Raw genomic sequence first — 25,115 nt, 5'->3', positions numbered from 1 at the left:
ATAACTAGCTTCGTTATGTAACAGTTTTCGATAGGGTTTATTCTTGAGTTAACGTGGATGGCGACAATAAACTCGTATAAAAATATGAAATAAAACACACAATGAGACCTACAATGCTATGTAAGAGTGCTATCTAAGCCTTTTATTTTCTTAGTAACAATAGTTTGGTTGAAATGATATTTTTGACAAAAAGGTGTATAATCATTACGTAAAGTTCATTTCAAAAGCCTCAAACAATGGTACAGCATGGGGCGCTTTATTTTACTTTTTTATTTCCATATTTATAGTAACGGACGTGTATTTTAGTCATCGACGTTCCCCCATACGCTGACATATAGGCTACTTCAGATATCAGATATGTATGTTTAAAATTTGTTTAAGATTATATTTGTTTTACGGAACAATAAATACTACTAGTAATAGTGTATAAAATTACAGGTCCTGGAGTCGAAATGAGTAAATTGTGCAAGCATCGTTTCCAGACCGTACCATCGCACCAGACACCATAGGCCTACATCACCTTGTCGCACTGTTAGCGTACATAATACTGCACCTAACGCGTAAAACAATGCACAAAGCGTATATAATCAACCAAATACAAAGATGAGTAGAGCGAGAAAAAAATTAATTGATGTTTAAACACGAATATGGTTATTACAGATGGTAATAAATTTATAAGATAATATGACTGGCCATTTATGTTGTTCAAGCTCGGTTCAGAATACCCCTTGAGATAAAACGTTATCTATTCGTGCCTGATGCAATAGACATACCATCATGTGTACCGTTTTGTTTACATAAAACTGAATATATACAATCTTTTAAGTTTCCTAGCACGTTTTCATTAAGTTTGTTGAAATTGTAATTGTTCTAACTCTATGGTTTCTTAGATGTTCAGTATTATTGTGTAAGGACTTGTGTAAGTTTTTTATTACCAAGATGAGATGTCGGGATATAGCCAACATGGAAGGAGGTGTATGGGGACTAGTTATCATTCTCTCAGCTTTCATGATTCAGTTTATTGCTTTTGGAATCAGTGGTTCTATAGGTGTTTACAATGTAGAGTTTTTGGATGATTTTGAAACTGATGCTTTGGAGGTCTCACTGATTTCTTCAATAAACCTGGGAGTATTTCTTGGGACAGGTTAGTGAAAATACGTCTATTAGTATTTCTATTTGGATTGATTTATAATGCCTCTATAACTTATCTGGGTAAACTCTTATTACGACATGATTTGCAATATACCATATCTATCTGTAAACCATTATATTAGGCTACTTAAATAAGATGTCGCGGAGCTACAGAATTGTCCAGAGGGTATCACTCCACCAATGTCTATTGTTGATAGAGCATGTAGCCTTAGTTTATTGTACCCACCAGGAAACAAGGCGCTTTATCGATATCAGCTCCTCCGACCTCGGACATGTATTGACTAGGATCCAGGTTGAAATTAAGCCTATTATCTGATTGCAGTTTGGCAGTAAAAATCGAAAACGTTATTTGGTATAATTCGGTAAATAATTCGAGAAACGTTAATCTATCGAGCAGAAAAGCAAAATTCAGAGAAGACTAAATCGAAAAATTATCAGACGGGGTCAGACATGGGCGAAGATAAATCCGTGAAATAGGTGAAGTTCGTTATTTCTTTTCATCTACTTAATAATTTCTATAAACTCAAAAATTCTCCATTTAAATCGTTATCTTCCCTCTGATTTGATGATTTGCATCTAATTATTCCAAACCATGCACAACATCACGTTATGCACGAGAATCTGTTCGAATTCTAGCCTAACGTGGACCTTTTATTATCCACAAGCATTCTTCGTGATGTTAAATAATAGATGTAAACAAATTTTGAATGATAAACGTTTACCATCAGTCCTGAAAATTAAGAGGTTCTTGTCAATGCAGTGTGCTACGAGAGACAGTTTTACAGGAAAGAGGAGATGATTTGTGTCGTTAAATATGCGCAAGATCTTGGCCCTTCCCTTGCTCTTCCCAATCAAATCGTCTACAGGCACAAGAAGTCAAAACAACAATTTTAACGTTCTTACTATAGCTAGCAGAGAGATTATCATAGCTTTCAGGGTTATTCACAGGCAATTTAAGAACAAAATTCATTTACCTATCTACGGCATGCAATATTAAGATGAATTATCTGTATTAAGAACCAATTTTGCTTGACCTTATGGGGTCATTTCCACGCACGACTATAATCGCAGCTGTGTTTTCCCGTTAGTCGCAGGTAAAATACATTATTTTGAAAGAGATGTTAGCTCATTCTACCTTCGATGTGTACGCTTTAACTGCGTCCTATGTACGCTCTGTAGACGCCCTATTATGCTCTACTTTCGTCTATCCACTTGATGCGATCTTAATACGATCAATGTTCGCGACCTCAGCCGATTTAGATACGATATAAATGTCTACGCGCAAATTTGTCACGGTCGCCCGGATTTGCGTGCAACCAACCGAGATCTTATAGAAAGGCCCGATCATCAGTTTTTGACCAGCCTTCAAAGGGACAGCATGGACCCAATTTCTCTGCATCATGCTATGTTATTACAGCACTGCAACGTTGTAACGTAGTTGTTAGCCAACGTTTATTAATATAACTGGAACTGTAATGGTAGCTGTAAGCTATTTTCTTGATGTGTATCTCCTTGCGGAATGTAAGCTAGATTATTCTTACAAACGGTATACATTCTTCAATGGATACTAATAATAACAATATTAACAAACACTTTATTTACAAATCACTAACTCAGAGTATAAACCGAATCGGGAGATACTACCTAAGTATTCCCTTCTTCCTAACCTATGATGTTACCTCTCTCCTAAGCAAGCAGTGAATCCTCCAATATCCCGAATTCTCCCGACCTATATGCTGTTCATCTATTGTCTATAAAATCTATTGTTTTGCAAAAGCCTATTGTTTATAATTTAATCTACCCTTATAAACCCATTTCTTTATGCAACTCCCTATTGTAATACCATGACATGTCAATGACAGCTTAGTATATACGCTCTTCTCTCTGAAATCTTTATACTTATTACTTGTGAAAACTACTTAAGGCATTAGGCAATTCTTTGTTACCCCGTGGAAATTAGTTTCGATGCACGATTATACTAAACAATACTACAGCACCATGTCTTGCAACTGCAGCAAGACTTCCTGGTTATGCTAACCATGCTGAAGATGAGGAGAGAAAAGTAGACCATTAAGAAATATTGGGTTGCTCCCTGGCTGCATGAACGCCAGAGGGAACATTATGGTCAGTTCTCCTCCAACTGAGTCTGGGTTATGAAGCTATACCTACCGAACCTAACTCCGTTTGGCCCCAGAGATGTTTAACGATGTTGTCTAGGTCAGGCTCCAGAGGAGGGTCCAAAGATGGACAATAAGTATGAATACAAGCCTGAAGTTATTCCCTGTCCAAGCACAGCTGCGGAGTGGAAGGAAATTGCTAGTGATTTTAAGAGAAGGTGGTATGTGCCACATGCAATTGGAAATCTCGATGTATATATCCATGTCGGAATCAACCCTCGGTCAACCTTCGACTGTGTACCACCTGCAGCGACCAAGCCACGCTCTTAGATAGCAGCTCGTTCTTCCGGAACGATTTCTCGGTAAAATGACAATTAACAATCGAATTGGATCTACGGCCACTAGAGTTTCTACTTGTAGAGTAGTGGTGGTTGTGATATAGGTCAGACCCGAGGCTAGCCCGGCTTTACACTCCACCCCCCCCACTCAATCGTCCCCGTAACCTTATGATTCATAAAAACATCACTACATGTCTACGAACATGCTATAGTCATGTATTAATTCTCTTAATATCAAACTGCATATAATTTTCAGGTCCTCTGGCTAGCTATTTAATGGACAGATTCTCACATAGAAAAGTGGTTATTTTTGGTGGGTTGATGTGTTCAATGGGTATATTAGCTATACCATGGTTACCAAGTATCAATTATTTATATTTTGTCTATGGAGTTGTAAATGGTGAGTAATTTCAAAGTTTATTATTTCAACCCGGGATAAAAAAAATGTAACCTCCGGTTACCAATGAATGGAGGTTGTTACTTATTTTTGAAGTTTGTCAGTTTTGTTTAAAGAGTTGGGAGAAACCAAGATGCTCGACCTGATGCTATGTTGATTATTCACGATTCTTGATTCTTGATTATATCTGCAAGCTTCGTGACAATGCTGCTGGATATAGAAATACAGCTTTGTGATATTTACAATTTACTTTCCAGGATTGGGTGGCTGTCTTGCATACGTACCCTCGCATGTACTAAGTGGTTTGTATTATGATAAGAAACGAGGATTAGCAACAGGTATAGCCACTGCAGGATCTGGTTTAGGAATTACGGTTGGTCCTATAGTTATAGCATATCTTATCGAGGAATACACTTGGCGAGGATCTCTGATAATTTTGACAGGTGTTAGTTTAAATATAATGGTATTTGGTGCACTCTTACGTCCCGTACCGATGAAAGCTAAAACCAAAATCATATCGAAGTCTGAAGTACCCTCCATTAGTTCCAACCTTGGTGATGCAGTTGAGAAGGGTAGCGTGTCAAAACTTCGATTAAGGGTGGTGATATCGGATATTGATAATAATATTACAAAGGAACTTACTCCAGTCGCACTTGTGGGGACGGAAGAAGACGTACAGTTTGTTGTGGCTCAAGAAACGGTGGTTCCGCTTCCCAATACAGACGATCGCAAGATGCCGTATTTAAAAAAATTGGTCAAATACATCTTAACGGATATAGATTTTCTGGTGTATTTTGTTAATAATATATTTTGGAATATGGGACTTGGTATAATATTAGCTCTACTAGCAGAATTTTGTGTTGAAAAGGGTATTTCAAAAATAGACAGTGCCTTCATAGTGACATTAAACGGTTTAGGAAGTTTTGTTGGATGTTTGACAGGTGGAGTATTGAGCAATATCAAAAGACTTAATTCATATTATACCTTTGCTTTAGTCAATGTCCTGGCTGGGGTTTCGCTGCTTTTGATGCCAATATTTTCAGGAATACACCTCTATATCACATTATCAATTTTATGCGGGTTTTTCATTGGAATAATACTTGGATACCTGTTAGCTCTTCTAGCTGATATTCTGGGTCCAGAACTATTTGGAGACGGTGTAGGTGTAATAATGATAGCAAACGGACTTGGGGCGTTCTTAGGACCCTCCATAGCAGGTAAGAAATTCTATTTCTTCTAATTTTATTCAATATGTATAGCATATAAACTATATAAAACCTTGGCTTGTTATTATAAACCAGGGGGTAAATACATCTGGAAAAATTGTGAATTGTTTTGGGTGGTAATGAGGCGCTTTGTAGTCTAGCATAACATTTTTCAAAAAGTATAACTTAAGTCATTCTATTCAGTCAGGCTATATACTTCGACATGGAAAAAGATGAAAGAAAATCATATAGATACAAAGAAGGTAATGCAATTGATCAAGGATCATGGACGGGTAAAAAAAGGTTGAAACCTCCTGATATACATAAAAGTACCAAATATCAATATTCGACAAGTGTTAAAAATGTACCTTGTAATTTATTTCGGGGCCAATGTAAAATCAATTTGATCACTTTCCATGCCTTTTTGCATGCCAGTTTACAGAATGAATGTAAACAGTCTATGGGAGTCAAAAGCAGTATGTGAAACTTTTTAGCTTATCATTTATTTCTTCGGTAGCACGTGTTATTTTATTTTTATAGGATCGTTAGAAGATAGCTATGGTTTGGGCGTTGGAATTGTTTTGGGAGGTGGATGTTGTATCGTTGGCGGCGTAGTTGTCTTAATCATTCCAATTCGAAAAAGGTTTCAAAAACCATCAGTTCGGTCCACCATAAACCCTGAAGATACCGATGTTTCGCTGACGGTAAGAAATGCGACGGATGATCACCTACCGTATGAATATGGAGCAACAGATAATACTTGCCGAAAAAACAGCTTTTATAAAGAAGTGAGCTTGGAAGATGAAAGCTAATGAAAACTGAATAAGTTTAATTAACTAATTTCAGAGACTAAAAGTCAACAACATATCAAATGGTCAATTATGAGTGACTGACAGTTGTGAATCAAGAAAATAAAGATATTGTTGATACCGGAGGTCAAAATATCTTTCAAAGGGGATCTTTCTGACTACTCCGTATTGTTACTTCACTATAACTCTTTGACCATCGGTTTTAATTTGACAAGATAATGGTATGATTTCTCTAAAACGATTTGGGCTTATCCCAGTATTAACCATAACTTTAGACAAAGAAAAACAGAAGAAAATATCAAATGTCACCCAATTTGTTAACAGTGTTAATTAACTTTCTTGAACTTTGCTTGACTGACATTATCGACCATCATTTTGAATTAACTATCACTAATTTCAATTATTTCTTGCAAGTTGACAATTTACCTTATGCAATTGATGTTCTACAGATATCATTTTTTTCAAGTTTCAACAACAAAAATTTTACATAGGGGCATTCATCTACCAACCATGGCAACCATTGTGTGATTGCGGTTCGGATCGTTAGTACTTGGTTTATTTATGACTTTATTGATGACGACAAATACATTGTAAAGATCAAAACCATATAAAAACATTTCTCTGATTTAGATGCGTGTCCGTCTAATTAACAAAGGAGGGGTGAGCCGGTTGCGTGTATCAGAATCTGAGAGAAACAGGCATTTCATGGATATAGTTGGCAACTGGTGATATCTGGTAGATCCTTATCAATCGCACAAGGTTATCGTGAGCGCGCCGATTACTAAAATATTGCAGGTGCTAGTCAATCTTTCATATGAGTGTCTCGCAAATGTTGGCCGCGGCCGATCCAATGAGAAGTTATGAATCGCCAATCAACAGAATCCACATTAATGCATAATATTGTTCAATACATTATGGGAAGAAGAATGAGTAAAAATAAAATATGTTATTAAAATTTTTTGGAAACTCAGGTAATTGTTTTTTAGTAATAAATTATGATATTAATATTATGTAATGTTAATCCGGTGATGTATTTTAAGATGATATTAAAAGTTTATCATATGATTAACACCTTCAACAGTTCTGCTTTGTCATGATTGAAGGTTTAGTCAAAGGCTGAACCATGTTTTAGATCGATCACAGAGTGACTGGGATATCATTAATCTTGCCGTGCGTACCAAGTTTCAACAAGATCGGATGAGCCTGTCCCTCTAGAAGCCAAATATGACAAAGGCAATAACTCAAAATATAGCTTGCCAGGCAACAGTGGCGGAGCCAGGTTTATGTCCGGGGAGGGGGGGGGGGGGCGAAATATCTGAGATTGCCCGAATTTCTAATATAGTTGTGAGATTTTTGCCCACTGGCCGCTTTGATTTCAAAAAAAATATTTAGCAGTACAGTAACAATCACCAGTATGAAATATTCAACCTTCAGTCATACACTTCTTTTGAACATTTTGAGGCGATACTGAATAATATTACCAAGTTTCATCAAAATCTGTCGATAATTGAACCCTCTAGAGCGTGAAAGCGCTAAAAATTGAACGCGTTTTCAAGAACAAGGACAATAACTCATACTAAACGATAAAGAGGAGAGTAATCATTTCAATCAATGGTATTGAATTTTCATCAAAGCGCAGCTGTGCAAATTACTTACACAATATAGGTTCACCAACACCATTCCTCCTAACTCAGTATTTAGGATTTCTCAGGGTTTTACTGTGCCGTCTTATGACATATCTGCTTGCTATATGACATTGTATGACATCATTTTTCTTTTCCTTTTATTTCTATATTCCATAGTTTGAAGTCAAAGTGCTATGAAAACACATGGATTGCTATGGTGACGAACTGGGAGTGAACTGCTACTGTTTACTGATCAATCTATAGATTGAAATTTTTCCGAAATCATTTCAAAACAACAGTAACTATGCTATTTGACGTAGGCTTATATGATCGACAATATAATGAAATATTGTTGCAGGTGTTTACTTACCCATTAATGATTGATATACTTCCTCATTTCAAAAGTACATTAGCAGCTGCCTTTGTTTCGTAAACATTTTGTTTTGGATTTCGGGTTGCGTTTTAGCCTACCGTTCGGATCGTTTACTTTACTCACATAGGCACATCATGTGTTCTAAAAGAACCATTGTAACTACTTTGGAAAGGGTAAAATTATGAAGGAAATTTAACTCCATAAGTAGGAAACGTTTTAATGACGTCATAGTTAATGATATAATTAATAAACAGATTAAATAAATTGTCTTCTTTTTGAAAATATTATATTCTTTAAAAAAAAGTATCGGTAGTGATAATATCAATTTATATTTTGAAGTGGCGTAAAGAAAAATAGGTTGCTTATCCTTCTGACGTTTCGATTCAGGTTACGATTAACACTGTGTTGTTCGAGGACTTTCAGATTTTCAGTAAAATTGCAAAATGATTGAATTCGAATGTCGAAAACTGAGGTCCATTATCTGAAATTAGTTGGCAATGAATACCATTCATAACGAAATAGGGTTTTAGTATATTCAAAACACTACCAGTTTTCGAATCAACCTCAAAGGCCCAATTAGCTTGCATAGAATTTATCGCAAAAATAGTCCCAAACATCTGCCTCTATTCCAGCCTCTGATGGACATTTTGACGGTTGGCAGTAGAGTCAGTAGAAAAAGACCGTTAAGTAGGGATTTTCCCAACTTCCAAAGATGCGTTTTCTCTAACATAATATTGAGTTACATTTAAGATGATTTGTTTTGTTAGTATCGCGTGACTCTGTGACCTATGAACTTTTGGTTGCGCACGCACTTTTAAATGGGCGATGCAAGATCAGTTTCGCAGGACACATGGCATAAATGGTGTAGGGAGAAAATGATGGTATGATGAACTACAAAAATATTCATCTTTCCAAATAAATCTGGATTTTGCAGATCCGAGGTATCTAAATATGTTTGAAACCCCCGTACCTGCGGAGATGCGGAATGTTCCAATTAAAATGGCTTATCATTTCTGTCTCTACACCATATTTGTATATAATAAGTTCTATTTATAACTCTATGCTCTACACCAGCTGACATCTGACTGTCCAAATTGCTATCAGAGACTGGAATAGAGACAGAGGTTTCGCAAAATTGCTCGTGGTCGTTTCACGTTTTCATTGGTTGTGGTGGTCATTTTTTGGTCTTTCCTCTCATTTCATGTCGGTTCATGTTTTAGTAAGTACGCCTAATTAGCCTCTTGAAAATATTTCGGTTCATCACCGCGTATCAGACTATTTATATAGTATATACTATATATTGACCAATCATACGTGCCTATCTCAATGGCTCATCATGAAAGGTTATGCTTATTTTATTCTTCGCCCCTATCTACTCCAAACCATCACTTCAGTTCAAAGTGTAAGCGTACTTGCCTATATACAGATTGATGCTAGGTTTGTTGTAGCACTTTAATTACAGTAGGCCTGCATTATCCCAGGCTTCTTTTTAAACAGAAGAGTATTTTCTTAAGCCGAATTCGAATAAATGAAACGCATGTTGAAATCGTCATATTGACCATTGACTTGTGTAATACACATACAGTTTGTTTATAACTATACTGTTTTTATTAAACTTATTGTTTATGCCAGATAAGAAAATGTGTTTCCATTTTATTGTTAAATTTAATAAAACACATCTGTTTATAATTTGTAAAGATCATTATGTATGATATTGTTTGTGCATATATATTACTAGATTTATTTAGACTATTATATAGTAGTCTTGTCTACTTTATCTAGAATCATAGAATGTTTCTGCCTACATGGAAATACGGACCTTACTGCATTCGACTCGATTCTGTTCGTTTGTATACGCCCACATTATAATATGATCGTATATTGTCGTCGTCCTTGTCCATCCGTCCGTCCACAATTGCTCGTAAACACTCTACAACACTCAATTCTTGAAATTTGGTGTGAGTGTTCGTAACCACCCAAAGATGAACCCTATTGAAAATCGAAAAATATTTTATTGCGTGGCAAATCTATCGATTTGTCACGCTTTGTTTTCGTTATGTTTATTTATTTTTTTTTTTGCGTGGCAAATCTATTCGATTTGTCAACTTTGTTTTCGTTATGTTTATTTTTTTTCATTTTTTTATTTTATTTTTTTGGGAACGTCCCTAGACAAAATCGAAAATGGTATAGCATGATTGTCCTCACCAAACATTTTTAAGTGACCTGGAATCAAAAATGAATATCTAAAACTAAACTAAACCGAAAGTGTGCCATTGCATAATGTGCAAATATTTTGCATCAAGTCTGAAGGGCTTATTTATGAACCAATTTACCTGAAATTTTCCTTTAATATGTTCCTTGTTATAAGACGTATCTGGTGAGGCTAAAAAAATTCAATTTTTAAATTTTGGTGTGAGTGTTCGTAACCACCCAAAGATGAACCCTATTGAAAATCGAAAAATATTTTATTGCGTGGCAATTCTATCGATTTGTCACGCTTTGTTTTCGTTATGTTTATTTATTTATTTTTTTTGCGTGGCAAATCTATTCGATTTGTCACGCTTTGTTTTCGTTATGTTTATTTTTTTTATTTTTTTATTTTTTTTTTTGGGAACGTCCCTAGACAAAATCGAAAATGGTATAGCATGATTGTGCCATTGCATAATGTGCAAATATTTTGCATCAAGTCTGTAGGCTTATTTATGAACCGATTTACCTGAAATTTCCTTTTAATATGTTCATTGTTATAAGACGTATCTGGTGAGGCTAAAAAAATTCAATTTCTAAATTTTGATTCCAAATTTTTTAAAAAAGCTCAAAATTTCTAACTCAGCCGCTAATTATCCGATTGATCTGAAATTCACAGGACATATACAGAATGTCCATACAAATAAATTTATACAATCAAAATTTTTCTATCACTTCCGGTTTTTGCGTGAGAACTTCCGGGTTTTTAAAATCACGCCTGGCACCCCCACTTCCGGTGTAAATATCAGATGTTGGCAAAAACCATATATATAGTCTGACAGTCATAATTAGAATGCACTTAGCAGAAAAAATCCAAACCGGAAGTGATGCATAAGATATCGCCTCGGACTGACCCATTTTAGCAAAAAATTAATTAGTCCTCCATTTTTTATCCGATTTTTATGATTTTGGTGTCTATTGAAACCTTGTAACCTTGTCTACAGTTTGTTGGAACAGAATTTTGAATTTCGAATTTGAATTTTTTTTTATATTCGTTGGAATTTTTTGAAAATTCAAAAGGCCACATCATGTGACCTTGACCTTCGATGACCTTGAACATTTCACTGTAGGATGTTCTTGACCTCAGCTATCCACAGATGTACTCATATTTGTTGAAAAAATATTAACTTCCGGTTTAATAACCATTCAAAAACATTTTTGACAACTTTGGACAGATGTATGACCTTTTCTAATAAACACAAAATTTTTTTTTCAATTTTGTAATTCCCTTTTGATTATCTTTTCAATGATATATGACAATAATCCATTAAAATATGTTTTAAAAATATTGGGGGTTTTTTTCGACTGAGGGTTCTAACTTACAACATGATTAACTCCTAGCAATATGGTTTGTATATTCAGGCTCTTTAACACTTAAAAAAATACCTTTTTTCAATTTTTTTTTCAATTTCACTTACAATAATTTAACATACACTCATATAGAGTAGTGAATTTTTGATACATTAACCTGTTCGAATTTTTTCTGTACCATTAATAGAACTCTATCTGCAAGATACACACAACAGTTTTGGTTATTGGTGGTAGTTAGGCCTGAGGGAATAAAAGCAGCGGGCTGTCTCTAGCAAACACTGACCGTGGAATCAGAATACAGAGCGGGATTCTAACCCACAGCCTAGCAGGCACCAATTCAACTGGCTTCAGTCTGCGCTAATCCTTAGCAATAAAAAAGAAAGTGGCAATTTTATCTTCTGCTAAGATTATTATAGGTCATAAATAAATTAATCTAATTACACTATCTTTCAACTCTATAATAATTCGCAGTTTTTTTTTATTATTTTTTGCAAAATTTCCCCTTATGATAATAAAACATACACTTATTTAGAGCAGTGACTTTTTGATACATTAACCAGTTCGAATTTTGTCTATTTGTCTGTACCATTAATAGAACTCTACCTGCAAGATACATTATACAGCAATTTTTGGTTATTGGTGTTATGCTGAGGGGATGAAAGCAAACAACATTTATTGTCGTCTGTTAAGCTTATTATAGGTCATAAATAAATTAGTCTGACTACACAATCTTTTAGCTCTATATAATTCACATGTTTTTTCGAGTTATGCTATATTTTCACTTACAATATTTAAACAAACGCTCATTTAGAGCAGTGAATTTTCACTACATTCACCTGTTCGAATTTTCACGACCTTTGCAAAATGACGATGACAATACACCTCAAATTCCGGACATTTTATATGACAAAGGTCAAAGTAGCAGAGTTCGCACTGAAACTAATATAAGAACTATTTCGAAAAGTGATGCTATTCCCTTACTTAGATCCCTGAATGAAATACAGTCTCAGGTTTTTTATGACGTTCACCAGTATTGTCGGGACAAAGTTAATGGTATAAACCGCGATCCATTTAGAATATTTGTTACTGGTTCAGCTGTTACCGGTAAATCTCACCTTATCAAATGTATTCAATACGAAGCGTCTCGAATTTTTGCGAAAACTGCGGAAAGATGAAATCACTGTTCTCTTAACTGGGGTGCTTTTGGAGCGTCAACTATTCACAGCAGTTTTTCAATAAGAAAGGGGTTCTCATTTCCACCTTATCAACCATTGGGACAAGAAACTATTAATACATTAAGATGTAAATATCGCAACTTACAAATATTAATTTTAGATGAAATTTCAATGGTAGATCATAAGCTTTTGTTACATTCATGGGCGATTAGGGCAAATAATGGGTACCGATGAGTTATTTGGAAATATCTGTGTCATATGTTTTGGAGATATGTGGCAACTAAGACCAGTTAAAGGTAATAGTTTATGTCATGAAAGTGTCATAGACCTTAGGAACGGTAATTTCAAACTTGTTGAACTTACTGAAATTATGAGACAAAAAGATGATTTAGCCTTTGCCCAAACATTGAATAGAATTAGACAAAGAAAAAAAAGTGAACCAATGCTTGCTTCAGACGTCAAAATGTTACAGAGTATATGGGTAACTGGTAAAGAAGATTATTGTCTGCACATATTTTCTACTAATCAGCAAGTTGATGATTATAATTCTAGAATGATTGATGAAAAATGCCCGAATTCTGTGTCCATCAGTGCTCTAGATTATTCAAAAGATGTTAGAACCATTAAAATGACGCTTAAAACCACATGTGTTAAAGTGACTGATACACCATTAGTGTCTTGCTTAAAAATAGGTCAAAAGTTAGGTTAGTAATTAATTTAAATGTTTCTACTGGCTTGATAAATGGAAGTTTTGGTCAAGTAACATTCATTCAAACTGATCAGAATAATCAAACTGACAAAATTTTTGTAAAATTTGATAATGCTAAAGTTGGAATAAATGAAGACAGTGTTCCACTTCCGCCAAATGTACCACGTGGTATTGAGAGATATGAAAGCCCTCATGTTAACTATAAGGGCGATGTTAGACGCCAGTTCCCATTACGTCTCGCCTATGCAGTTACTATTCACAAAGTACAAGGTCTAAGTCTCGATAGAGGCGTAATATCACTTCATAAAATATTCCAAGCTGGTCAAGCCTATGTTGCAGAGTTAAAACATTACAGGGTCTTACAATACAAGATTTTACGGAGAAAAACATATATTGTGATGAAAAAATTGAATCCGCATTAGGGGCAATGGATACTTTTTTAAAACCCGAAAACGAGACCATATCAACTGATACTAATATAATTTTACACAATGCTCAGGGTTTACCTATTCATATAGAGGATTTACAGAAACACGGGAAAATGCTAGAAGGTGATATCATTTGTTTAACAGAAACATGGCTAAATAATTCAATAACTCCAGCAAAACTCAAGTTAAATGGTTTCCGTCTTCACCACCATCCTCGAAGCAGCAGCTATGATGACACTAGAGTTTTAAATATAGAACACATTGCTTTGAATATTTTGGATAAAAATATTAACATAATTGTTATCTATAGACCGCCCGTTTATCGATTAGATTTATTTCTCCTTGTTCAGCATTACACTACTGGAGGTGGGACATTTATAGATCATGTTTATATCAGTAAAGAAATTCCGTCACATAATGTTCACATTTCACACATACCTGTATATTATAGCTACCATGAAGCTATTAAAATAACCATACGATAAGTTATATTGATACAAAATTGAATTTACCCTTTCAAAAAACATTTCATTTAGCTTGGCTCTTTACTAAAAGTTGTCGAGTCAACACCGGGCTTGAGAGGGTTTGAAGTTCAAAAAAGTCTTACAGCTATCAGGCAAAGTATCACGGGCCACGCTCAGTGCTGTTCACAGCTCTAGTATTTATTTTTTTTTTCTTGACGGATTTCGACGAATCGTGGTGTGAGTGTTTGTAATCACCCAAGGATAAACCCTATTGAAAGTCAGAAGAATCCAACAATATTTAGTATGAGCTATTGCCCTTGTTTTTGAAAACACGTTCAATTTTTAGCTCTTAAACACTCTAGAAGGCACAATTCTCAACGGATTTTGACAAAACTTAGTATTATTGTTCGTAATCATCTAAGGATAAACACTATTGAAAGTCAGAAGAATTGAAAAAATATTTAGTATGAGTTATTGCCCTTGTTCTTGAAAACGTGTTAAATTTTTTAGCTAGTACACACTCTATTATAGAAGCCGGCTGCAGCCATATTACACTCGACACGAGAAAGCGAGGAAAAAGGCGAGAAAGCTATTTTCTTTTACTCTCGCTTTCTCGCCATTTTCCTCGCTTTCTCGCCTTTTTCCTCGCTTTCTCGCCTTTTTCCTCGCCTTTTTTCATTCAACTTTATCAGTGCACATTTTTTTTTCAAATTGTTAATTTAATTGAATTAATGAAAAATTAAAAAAAAACATACCAAATTTATTTTGAAAGAATGTTAATCAGAAGTAAGACATATTCCTACAAAATAATTTTGCTGTTGTTCCATGCATATACGGTATTTTGCATTTTGTATTTAAAATCGGTACCCATGTTACATTATTGGTAATCGAATGAGAATCTAGCATTAAGTCGATTTTTTTTATTAAAGAATAAAAAGTTATATATATGTGTTTACGAAATGGGATGGGCAACAAACAAATGCGCCTCCATTTCTATTTTGTAATATAACTATATGGTCCTTGGATTCGATTTATCAATGAAATAAGTGTTCATTTATAATGAAATAATGAATATGCCTATCAACTGATGTCTTATGCCATGAAAACTACTGTACGGATTTAAGCAAATTAAACGCATTATTTTAGAGAAATATATGCCGCCTAATTTTTCTGAAGGTTCCAACTAAAATTATTGAGCCACTAAACAGACAAACATCAAAACTAGGTCAAACTAATTAATTAAGGCGAGAAGTCGAGGAAAGCGAGGAAAAATGCGAAAAGGCGAGAAAGTGAGGAAAACGGCGGGAAAGCGAGGAAAAAGGCGAGAAAGCGTGGAAAAAGGCGAGAAAGTGTGGAAAAAGGCGAGAAGGCGATGAAAAAGACTATGAATATAAAAAATATGGATTTACAGCAAATATAAGAGTATATTCTCCAGATTTAACCTTCCCCTTTAAAATATTTAATTCTCAATTTCTTTTTTTCGAAAAAATTGTAATTGAAATTATTTTTCCTATACAGGTAAAAGTTGATTCAATATTCTTCAGACAAGGATCACCATCATCTAATAAATTTAACGGTCGTAAAGTTCTTCAGTTTATCAATGGTACAGAAAATGTGGAAACTAAAGAATTTGAAATTAACGACGAAAACAGCAAGGTTGATCTCTTAAATGAAAATAAAACGAGTGGAAAATATATAGATATTTATAGAATGTTAATCATACCAGATATGATATTTTTATATTAGGTGAATTTAATATGATATTGGAAACGGAAACTCCACCATCAGTAAGTATTATTAGAAATCCAGAACCACAAAATAAAAGAATAAAGAGATATGACTTTTTACGAACGACAGACTTTGAATACGTAAAACTATATTTTGTAATAATAGTTATTCATTCGAATACACTTCTTCAACTGATTTATTTACCTCAATCGATATTCATAAAAGTCAACAAGTTAAAGAATTTGTAATATTTTCATCAATAATTGAACGCAATGATAGATTAGAAATTGGAGGTGTAGATACTTGTAGATGTAAAAATCAATATCGAAAAACCAAAATTTTCAGTTTATCTGAATAAGATTAATGATTCGAAAGAACAAATATCGTTTGTTACTGTAGAAGTTTTTATTATTAAACCTGAAATAATTATAACAGATAATGAAAAAATACTACCTGGTGGACATCTTAGTGGGCAACCATTTGTAGATGTTAAACACTTTTCATCTTTTGCTTTATCAGAAGTTCACTTAATTTAATTACCTAAAAAATGGAACTAGAAAGCAGACAAAACTACATGATAGAAAAACAAAACTAAAACACTTTAACAAATGTACAAAAACATGGAGTAGAATTGATTCTGTTTTCAAAACATTAAGTACAGTTTTAACAGTAGGGATAACGGTGGCAACAGACGGTGGATTAATGCTTCCAATAATTGTCCCAACTGTATTAGCCGCGTTTACTGCCGTTCAAACTTCATCTTGTGGATTGATTACTTTAGGTTTTACATCAAAACAGAAAGCTCATTATAAAAAGAAAACAGAAATTTTAAATACATATCTTAATAAATTATTCATTTTTTTCGAAAGATCTAGAGAAGATAAGAACATAAGCATTGAAGAATTAGAAAAATTCAATGAAATTTTAGATAAATTTGATATAGAAATATCATCAATAAAAGTTAAAAATTCCTAGTTAAAAATAGATACTTTGGAAATTGGAAATTTAAACAAAGGACTATCTAAAAGACTTTTTTCATCGATATTCAATTCAATACCTAATATATTTTCGCGTAAATTTGACGAAGAAGGTGAAGAAAAATTTAAATATGTAGTTGATAAGACAGCCGATATTCTTTAAAAATGAGGAGAATGAAATTAAAATATCAACCACAAAATATGATTTTTTCAGAATTAATCAAGAGAATAACTATTCTATTTGATGATTTTAAAATTAAAGGTCAAATTGAAATAAATGGTCAAATATATGAAAAGGGGGAATATAAACAAGACATGAGATATTCTGGATTCAATGCTCAAACTTTCAAGATTAATCATTCAAAGATGCATGATAAATCTGACGTCTCTGATTGGTATTTTACAGGAGAGATTATTTTCCGCAAAAATAATTTTAGAATAGTAAAAAGATCTAAAACTGGCAGTGGTGGTAATCTACTTAAAAAGATAAACGAATACAAAGGCGAAAATTGTTACATACCAAGCGATGGTTATTGTTTTATAAAGTGTGTAAATCACTTCATGAATAAAGACTTAATAAAGGAATTTCAAGATTTCGTCTACAGTTTTCAAAAAGCAAAAAGAAAAGGAGTGATGACAGTTGGAGGAATTAAGATATTCAACGATCGATTTAATACAAATTTTCAAATCTATAACCCTAAAGACAGTCATTTTCAACCAAGATATGTAAACATAGACTTAGATTGGGTTTTTTATTTACACAAAGAACATTTCTGTTTGATAAGAAGAAATAACAAAGCTTTAGGTATTAAAGAAATAGAAGATAATTACGATGAAAATGTATGGAGAACCTGCAGAAATGATGATGCAATAACATGTTTTGCTCAGTTAAAACTAAACGTGATTTCACAACCTCATGATGATACTTTATTCGCTTGGGATTGTGAAACCTATAGCGAAAAAGAAACGAATAAAGCTATTCCTTATTGTTGTACTTTAGTCAATTTGGAAAAACTAAGGAAAAAACTAGAACTAATTAAAAGAGTATTCCCAGGTTTAAAGCCAACTGATCCCATTCCAGAAGAATTTTACAACAAACTCATGACTAATATAGTAGAAATATTTGTAGGAACAGATTGTTTCGATCAGATGTTGCGTCGTTTAGGTACAGTAGATCAAAAACACTAATCTTAATTTCCCATAACGGCAGTGGTTTTGACAACTAGATTGCACTTAAAAGCCTTAATAAACTAACGCAATGTCCACTAGTAACAGATAAAAAAAATTCTATCTCTTCCTTTATCTAATCCATATACAGAAGAAAGATTGCAGAAAAAGTAGAAAAGAGAGAAAACATAGAAAGGAGAGATAAAAATATCTGATAAAAATAACTATTTACAAAACATACGTCTCACTTGTTCCTATCAACATGAAAAATCTATATTGGCGGCATGGGGTAATTCATCCAATCTACCAATGAATTTAAGAAAAATAATGAATGTAGACATTGTTAAATACACCGAAGATAATTGGGAATCTTTAAGACACGAATGGGAACCTTACGCTAAAAGAGATACATTATGTCTCGGAGCTTGTTTGATAAAATACAATCAAAGGCGGAAAGCGCGAGAGCCTTTCGAAAAGAGGAAAATGAAGAATTTGTCAAGCTCTTTAATGAGCAGAAATTCAGACCTAGAACGGGAATATTAAAAGTCTGGTTTAAATATCCTACCAACATGTTCTTCCAACCAATACCCGCTAAAGATAAAATAACTTTTACGAATAGAATAGGTAAGAAGGAAACTGGGAGTAAAATCAGGTTTAGAAATAGTTTCTGTTTAGATGTATTAACATCGGTTGACATTCAAGAAATAGTTAAAGCAGGTGGTAAAATACTCAAGATATTAGATGGTATAGTATACGAAGAAAATTTTAAAACTCCACCATATAGAGATTATATTTTAATTTTGAAGGAATTAAGGAATAAGTACAAAAAGGGAGGGGATGTGGTTGCCAGTAACTGCATGAAGTTGTTAGGTAATTCCTTATATGGTAAATCTATTCAGAGGGATAGAAATACCTCATTGCATTTATGGAATGCAGAAACCTTCCGCCTTAATTACGACAAACACGTCAAGAAGTATGACAAACTAAATGAGACTCAATAGATTGTTGAGATTAATGACGAAGAAAAAGAGTTTGTTCCTCCAAAGGATTCTACAAGATTAACACCCACTCATTTAGGTACATTTATATTATCTCACAGTAAAAGATTAATGAACAATTTTATTCACGTCTTAAACCATAGCTATGCCGTAATCTATTGTTTTTTTTTAATCCAATATCCAGAAGAGTGGCTTACCTCAGCCCTTAACACCCTCAACACAGTTCACTAACTATCTATTCTTAATCTATAACTATCCATTCTTAAAGAGAAACTGTACATTATTAATTGTAATACCTGACAGTGGAAATTAGGTACAACAAACAGATAACAAAATACAAAATTTATTAGCAAACCGGTACACTAACGTAATAATGTTTCACACAAAACAGTTCAAAACTTTAAACAAAATGAAACGGTCTCTGATTGGAAAGAAAGATGTTTTTCACCTTCTTCCGTTTCATCGTCTTTCGTGTTGGTGGCCGTTTTCAATTTTTTTGCATGGTGGAGGAGAAGCATTATGTATCAGTAAAATCTTACTCATTTCAGCTTGCTGGTTATCATTTGTACGTTTGTAGTCTTTCTTCTTCTGAAAACAGAATACGTACTTTTATCTTTAGACACTCTATGTATACTTTATCAGTGCTCCTTGTGGTATTAATTGGTAGCACTAATAGTCAGTAGTATCGACGGGGGTGATCGATACTGAACCGAAGATGTAGCAACGACTTGGAGTAATGGGGTTTCGCCTGTGTAGCTTTGGGGGTTGAAATGGTTTTCTAAGCAGAAGTGTTGGGAATGTCCTTGATTCGGGTTTTGGATCTAGCTTGTAAATAATAAGATCTGAAATGTTGTACAATGTAATATGAATTGGTCTAACATATAATAATACAATACAATATAATATATAAAGATAGTTGGTAAAATATGACTATTACATATGAAGACATTTAAATATTAAGAATATAAAATACTAAAAGATCTAATAGTTCTTACCTGAAATGTTGTACAATGTAATATGAATTGGTGACGACTGATGTTTGCTGGTCATATTTATATTGGTCATTGCATCATAGGCTTCAAGGGTGTTTTAATCAGTCGCCATTCAATTCATATACATTGGGTAACTTAATGAGCTAAGTATTTATATTAGCAGTCATATTATCTAAGATCATCAAAAACATGAAACACAGTTGATTAGCATTACTATATAATTGATATTCCTAGATAATATTACATGTTGTCATATAGGCTATTATAATACCACTTTAATCGAGGATAGAATCTAAGGAAGATTCTTAGGATATCCTTAGAAATTAAGGAAATATTTTCACTTAAGATCTTTTATGCATACGGGCCTTATTCTAGAAAACTTAACTTAAGATGATTTTAATTTTCCAGTCATCTGATTGGTCAATTAATATAAACAATTTTAGATTTAATTTTGTTATCCAAACAGATTATTGTATTTCTTAAAAAATGGATTTATTAAAGTTAAGTTTTGTAGAAAAAGGCCCCTGTTGTATGGAACCATCCTTAAGTACTTTCAAAACCATATTCTATGCCTATATCAAACTATATTGAAACTATATTAATGTACACTCAAATATTATTCTACACCTGGACCTTTATAAGGAGTACATACAAAATTATTAGGACATAATAGTTGGCAGCATCAGCAGTGGAGGATCCACGTGATTGTTTTCAGATGAGAGTCGCTACTGTATTTTCTCCGAAGATAACAAAAGTACGAGTGTGTTGTTGGTGTGTTCCAAGCATTATGGTACGGGGTGCAACCGGTGTCAATCAGAAACTTGAACCTGTTGCCTTAGAATATTGGCTTAGTCAGAGGCCATAGAACCAGAGCCGCCCAAACGCTTCGACCAGCTAGGTTCTCCGACCTCACGTTGTACCCCAATTTACAAGACTCCAAAACCACACCTTCCAGCACGAGAACGCCCGTCCATACTCAGCCCGGATTTAAACCCGATAGAACACTTGTGAGATGACATCCAAACCAAATCCAATTACTCCAAGAAATGCAGCCTTCCCCAGGATCTGGTCGTAGATTCCACTGGCGTCTGTTAACCGTCTGTGCCACTCCATATACAACAATTGCACGAATGATGCCAAGGCCCTATATTTAAGACAAGAATGATACTGTTATTCGTGAGGATCGACCAATTTTCCTTCGATTTTCAGAATTGTACTTACACTACTGCAATCTAACAAATTGTTTGTTTTTCTGTTGGTGTTTTGTCGGCCTATCCGTGCATTTACATTTGCTGGCTCATAAACTTGTAGAATCAAGAATACCCACTGCCAGACATTTCTGTTTTATTCGGTAAACTATGAATTAACGTAGGCCATTTTAGGAGTTTATGTTACTTTGGGGGATTCCACCACAGAAATGTCTGGCAGTGGTCTTCTTTATAAACGAGGCTATGACTAACTAATCAACAAAAGATTTAAAGCTTTTGAGCTAAAGCAGCCGACAAATCTGGGCCCACTCAGTTCCTCAAACTTAGGCCTATACGGAAGAAAAATAAAAGTCTCAATTTGGTAGAAAACAGTCTGATATTATATCTTTATTTATTAGTTTATTAGGTCTTCTAATTCATTTCAAGCTGAGCTGGAACACAATGTTTTTTCAAGTTAAAGCTAGTCCTACCGTCCTTTAAATAATAACCACATGATTTTAATTGTAGATTATAAAAGTGTTCCCGTTTCATACAATAGATTGCTTGGTATGATCAATAATTTACTGTAGTCTGTATAGTCTACATGATAATAAATAAAGTTACCTCCCATTAACCTGTAATTATAATAAAAATAATGTAAGCCTAAATTTGGAATTTTGAAGTAGGCGTATATTTTTATTTTTCACAAATCCCTTTTGTAAATAGAAACAATAATTGTAAAAGTGAATCCTATGGAAAACTTGTAATTGATCTCATAATGTGTGGTTGTGACGACATACATAAACATTATAAAACAGAGATAGCTATTTTTAGTTTATTTACTGACCTACATTCATATTCTGTATTGTTGACATTTGATGTTAAATCATAACTTCGATACAGGATGTTAATTTGACAGATATACAAATACCTAATGACGAGCTTGATCAAATAATCAAGAAGGCCTAACCCATATTACTCGGAAATATCGTTATAACTTTTGGGTTGTAACATAGGAACAGTAATACATATTGGATAAATTGAAATACGGGGGAAGTATGTATGTATACCATTATTATATAAAATTACACCGTATCCTACGTTTAGTGATAAATATTTAGGTTTTTTTTTTTAAATAATCCTTTTGAATTATTTTTGGCATCAAACTTATTTATTTTATCACCATACTAGTACAAACCTAAAATATCAACTTGATGGATAGGGGTTGGTAAGCGAAGAATATCTGTCTGATCTAATATGTCATGGGATCTATACTGTGTGAATAATACCAATGTTTTACCCAAAATACTTCCACTGCCCGAAAACAAATTGATTTTCAAATATTACGTTTCGGCTTTCTGATAGATGTTGTCTTGTTTCCAAATCAAATATAAATCCAGGCTGAAAATTCTCTTAATTCTATTTTTCTATCTCTGTTCAGCTAACTGTTATCATCAATGGACCCCAACGTTCCACCTCCAACCTATGAAGAATCTCAAGCTGCTAGCTATGAACCTATTGATCAATCCCAGATTGATGTTATCTCAAAGAATACAGTTATAGAAGATGGAGTAAACGAAGAAGGAATTAAGAAAGAGAAGAATACAAATGTCAATAATCAACCTTTAATAAACAATCATTCACCAATAATCACAACTCAACCTACATCCGTGGCAGCGTAAGTAAATATTCAACAAAACTTAATATCCGTCTGACCTTCAACCTCTATTCTAGTTTCTACTGCAACGAAATTGGTAGATCCACGGCGCAATCTTCACTTACAATACCAACAACCATTGCTTTAATATAATAGAGGACGTTGGTGGCCATTCTGAAAATAGCGTAAAGATAGCCTGGTATACAATTCAATGTATTTATCAAGTATCAAGCATTTATGGAATGCTCTGGAGTCTTCATCTGTGTTAAACAAGGCTTCACGTGTGTTAGACACAAAAAAGTAATAGTCATCATATGAAATGGCATTCTAATGTTTTCTTTTCAGATATACCGCTGTGGATGGTGGAGGAACTCACGTGGCTGACGATTCTTGTTGTACTTATTGTTTATGTTTATCAGTATCGTGGGACAGATCTGTTTGCTGTCACTCTCCGCGATGTTGTAGTTGTGACGATTGCTGTGACGGCGATGGTGACTGTGATAATTGCTGTGGAGATTGTGGAGATTGTTGTGACTGTGATTGTGGTGGAATGGATTGCGGTGGATGTGATTGTGGTGGATGTGATTGTGCGTTTTAATCTGTACAGTGGAAGTCTAGATTGTATGAGAATTGTACATAACAAGAAAGCCTATTGCTAAGAATAGAGTTGTTTGACTATTAGCTTTACCAGTTGAAAGAGCTCAGTCTAAACCATCCATCAGATTGATAATACAATAGCCAAATAAAATAGAAATTTACTATATAAGGTAGACCAAATGTGTAGATGACCAATTTCTTCTTAACTTTTAGGTGAAAACTAGTCATAACAAACTAATAATCAAATTACTTATATGTAGTAATTGAAAGTTGAAAGTTTCCACTGTTAGCTATTTACTATGAAGTAATTTTTAAGGATTTAATGTTTCCTGGTGTTATATATTGCCATGTCAAGGACAAAATACGTCACACGACTGTCAGAACATTGTACATTGTATTACAATCATCTAAGATAAATGTGGATGTCATGCAGGAATTGGTTTCAGGGGTAGATGTAACCATCAATGTCTCTGATAAGAGTTTTATTGTTTAGATTCTCCATATTGTTTTAACACATGTTTTGCGTTTGCCTTTGTATCAAATTTACTATTTTATTTTTATAATTTTTATCATGTCGTTTTGATAACATATAATATAATATATTAATTCATTTATATAGTGAGGTACGGAAGCGTCCTGGAGCCATATTAACAGAAGAACAAAATATTTATATTATCAATTTCGATATTTCCGGCCCATTCACTGAAGATAATTGCGTCATTTCTCCATCAACCCTAGCTCGACCACAGAGGTTCAATCGAAGTCACACTATGTTGGAAGTCGTATCGGAATATATTTACCTTGGTGTATAGTGTTTAACTATAATGGTTCCTTGGATAAGGCAAAATCAATTTTTATTCATAAAGCCATCAGTGCTATGTTTGGTATAATTAAAAAAGGAAAATAATTGCACTTGAAAATTGACACTACGTTGCACTTGTTTGATACAACTCTAATACCAATTCTAATGACGTATGCATCTGAAGGGATATTGAGCGAACATCATTTTGGGAGTGAAAACTTCAACACCTTCACCCATGATCTACGGAGAGCTGGGAATCATCCCACTAAAAATTATGATAAAAGTTAGATTAATTATCTACTGGTTAAGTCATCGTTTCCAAACCACAACCCCATTCGTCATCAAATCCCATATTCGTGATACGATGTATAACATCTCTACTTTCTATTCGTATATATATATAAGTATTAGCATTTCCATTTTCATAAATGGAAATAAGGAAACCCATCATTAAGGTGTACGGTTTTTATTTCCTTTGCAGTATGGAAATCCCAAACAGGGGTCCCATGAGAAAGAACAGACCCATAAGAATCAAATAGCTTACATTTCTGACTAATATCGTTTGTTCTGATATATTGTCATACTACGCTCATGCACTGCTTTATTTTTAGAATCTTATTGTCTCTGTCACGTGCAGCGAAATCCTTTTGTTATCATCTG

At 33.9% G+C, this 25,115-nt stretch overlaps 3 protein-coding genes across 3 annotated transcripts; all 3 read left to right on the top strand.

Moving 5' to 3' along the window:
* Positions 1-963: 963 nt before the first annotated feature.
* LOTGIDRAFT_111664 (hypothetical protein) lies at positions 964-5,244 on the top strand (the record flags this gene model as incomplete). The annotated part of the gene is made up of 4 exons (XM_009049829.1): positions 964-1,144; positions 3,864-4,007; positions 4,262-4,558; positions 4,700-5,244. 4 exons carry the CDS (start codon positions 964-966, stop codon positions 5,242-5,244), a joined length of 1,167 nt encoding a protein of 388 aa, XP_009048077.1.
* Positions 5,245-17,220: 11,976 nt separating this feature from the next.
* LOTGIDRAFT_157626 (hypothetical protein) lies at positions 17,221-18,243 on the top strand (the record flags this gene model as incomplete). Its single annotated transcript, XM_009049828.1, has 1 exon — positions 17,221-18,243. One exon carries the CDS (start codon positions 17,221-17,223, stop codon positions 18,241-18,243), a length of 1,023 nt encoding a protein of 340 aa, XP_009048076.1.
* A 4,613-nt stretch (positions 18,244-22,856) lies between these two features.
* Positions 22,857-23,654, top strand: LOTGIDRAFT_157625 (hypothetical protein; the record flags this gene model as incomplete). The annotated part of the gene is made up of 2 exons (XM_009049827.1): positions 22,857-23,077; positions 23,402-23,654. The coding sequence occupies 2 exons, from the start codon at positions 22,857-22,859 to the stop codon at positions 23,652-23,654; spliced, it is 474 nt and encodes a 157-aa protein (XP_009048075.1).
* Between the last annotated feature and the right edge of the window lie 1,461 nt (positions 23,655-25,115).

Source organism: Lottia gigantea (assembly GCF_000327385.1).
Source record: "Lottia gigantea unplaced genomic scaffold LOTGIsca_14, whole genome shotgun sequence".
NCBI lineage: Eukaryota > Metazoa > Mollusca > Gastropoda > Lottiidae > Lottia > Lottia gigantea.
Note: the sequence above shows the minus strand (reverse complement) of the source record. Positions and strands in the feature narration are given on the sequence as shown.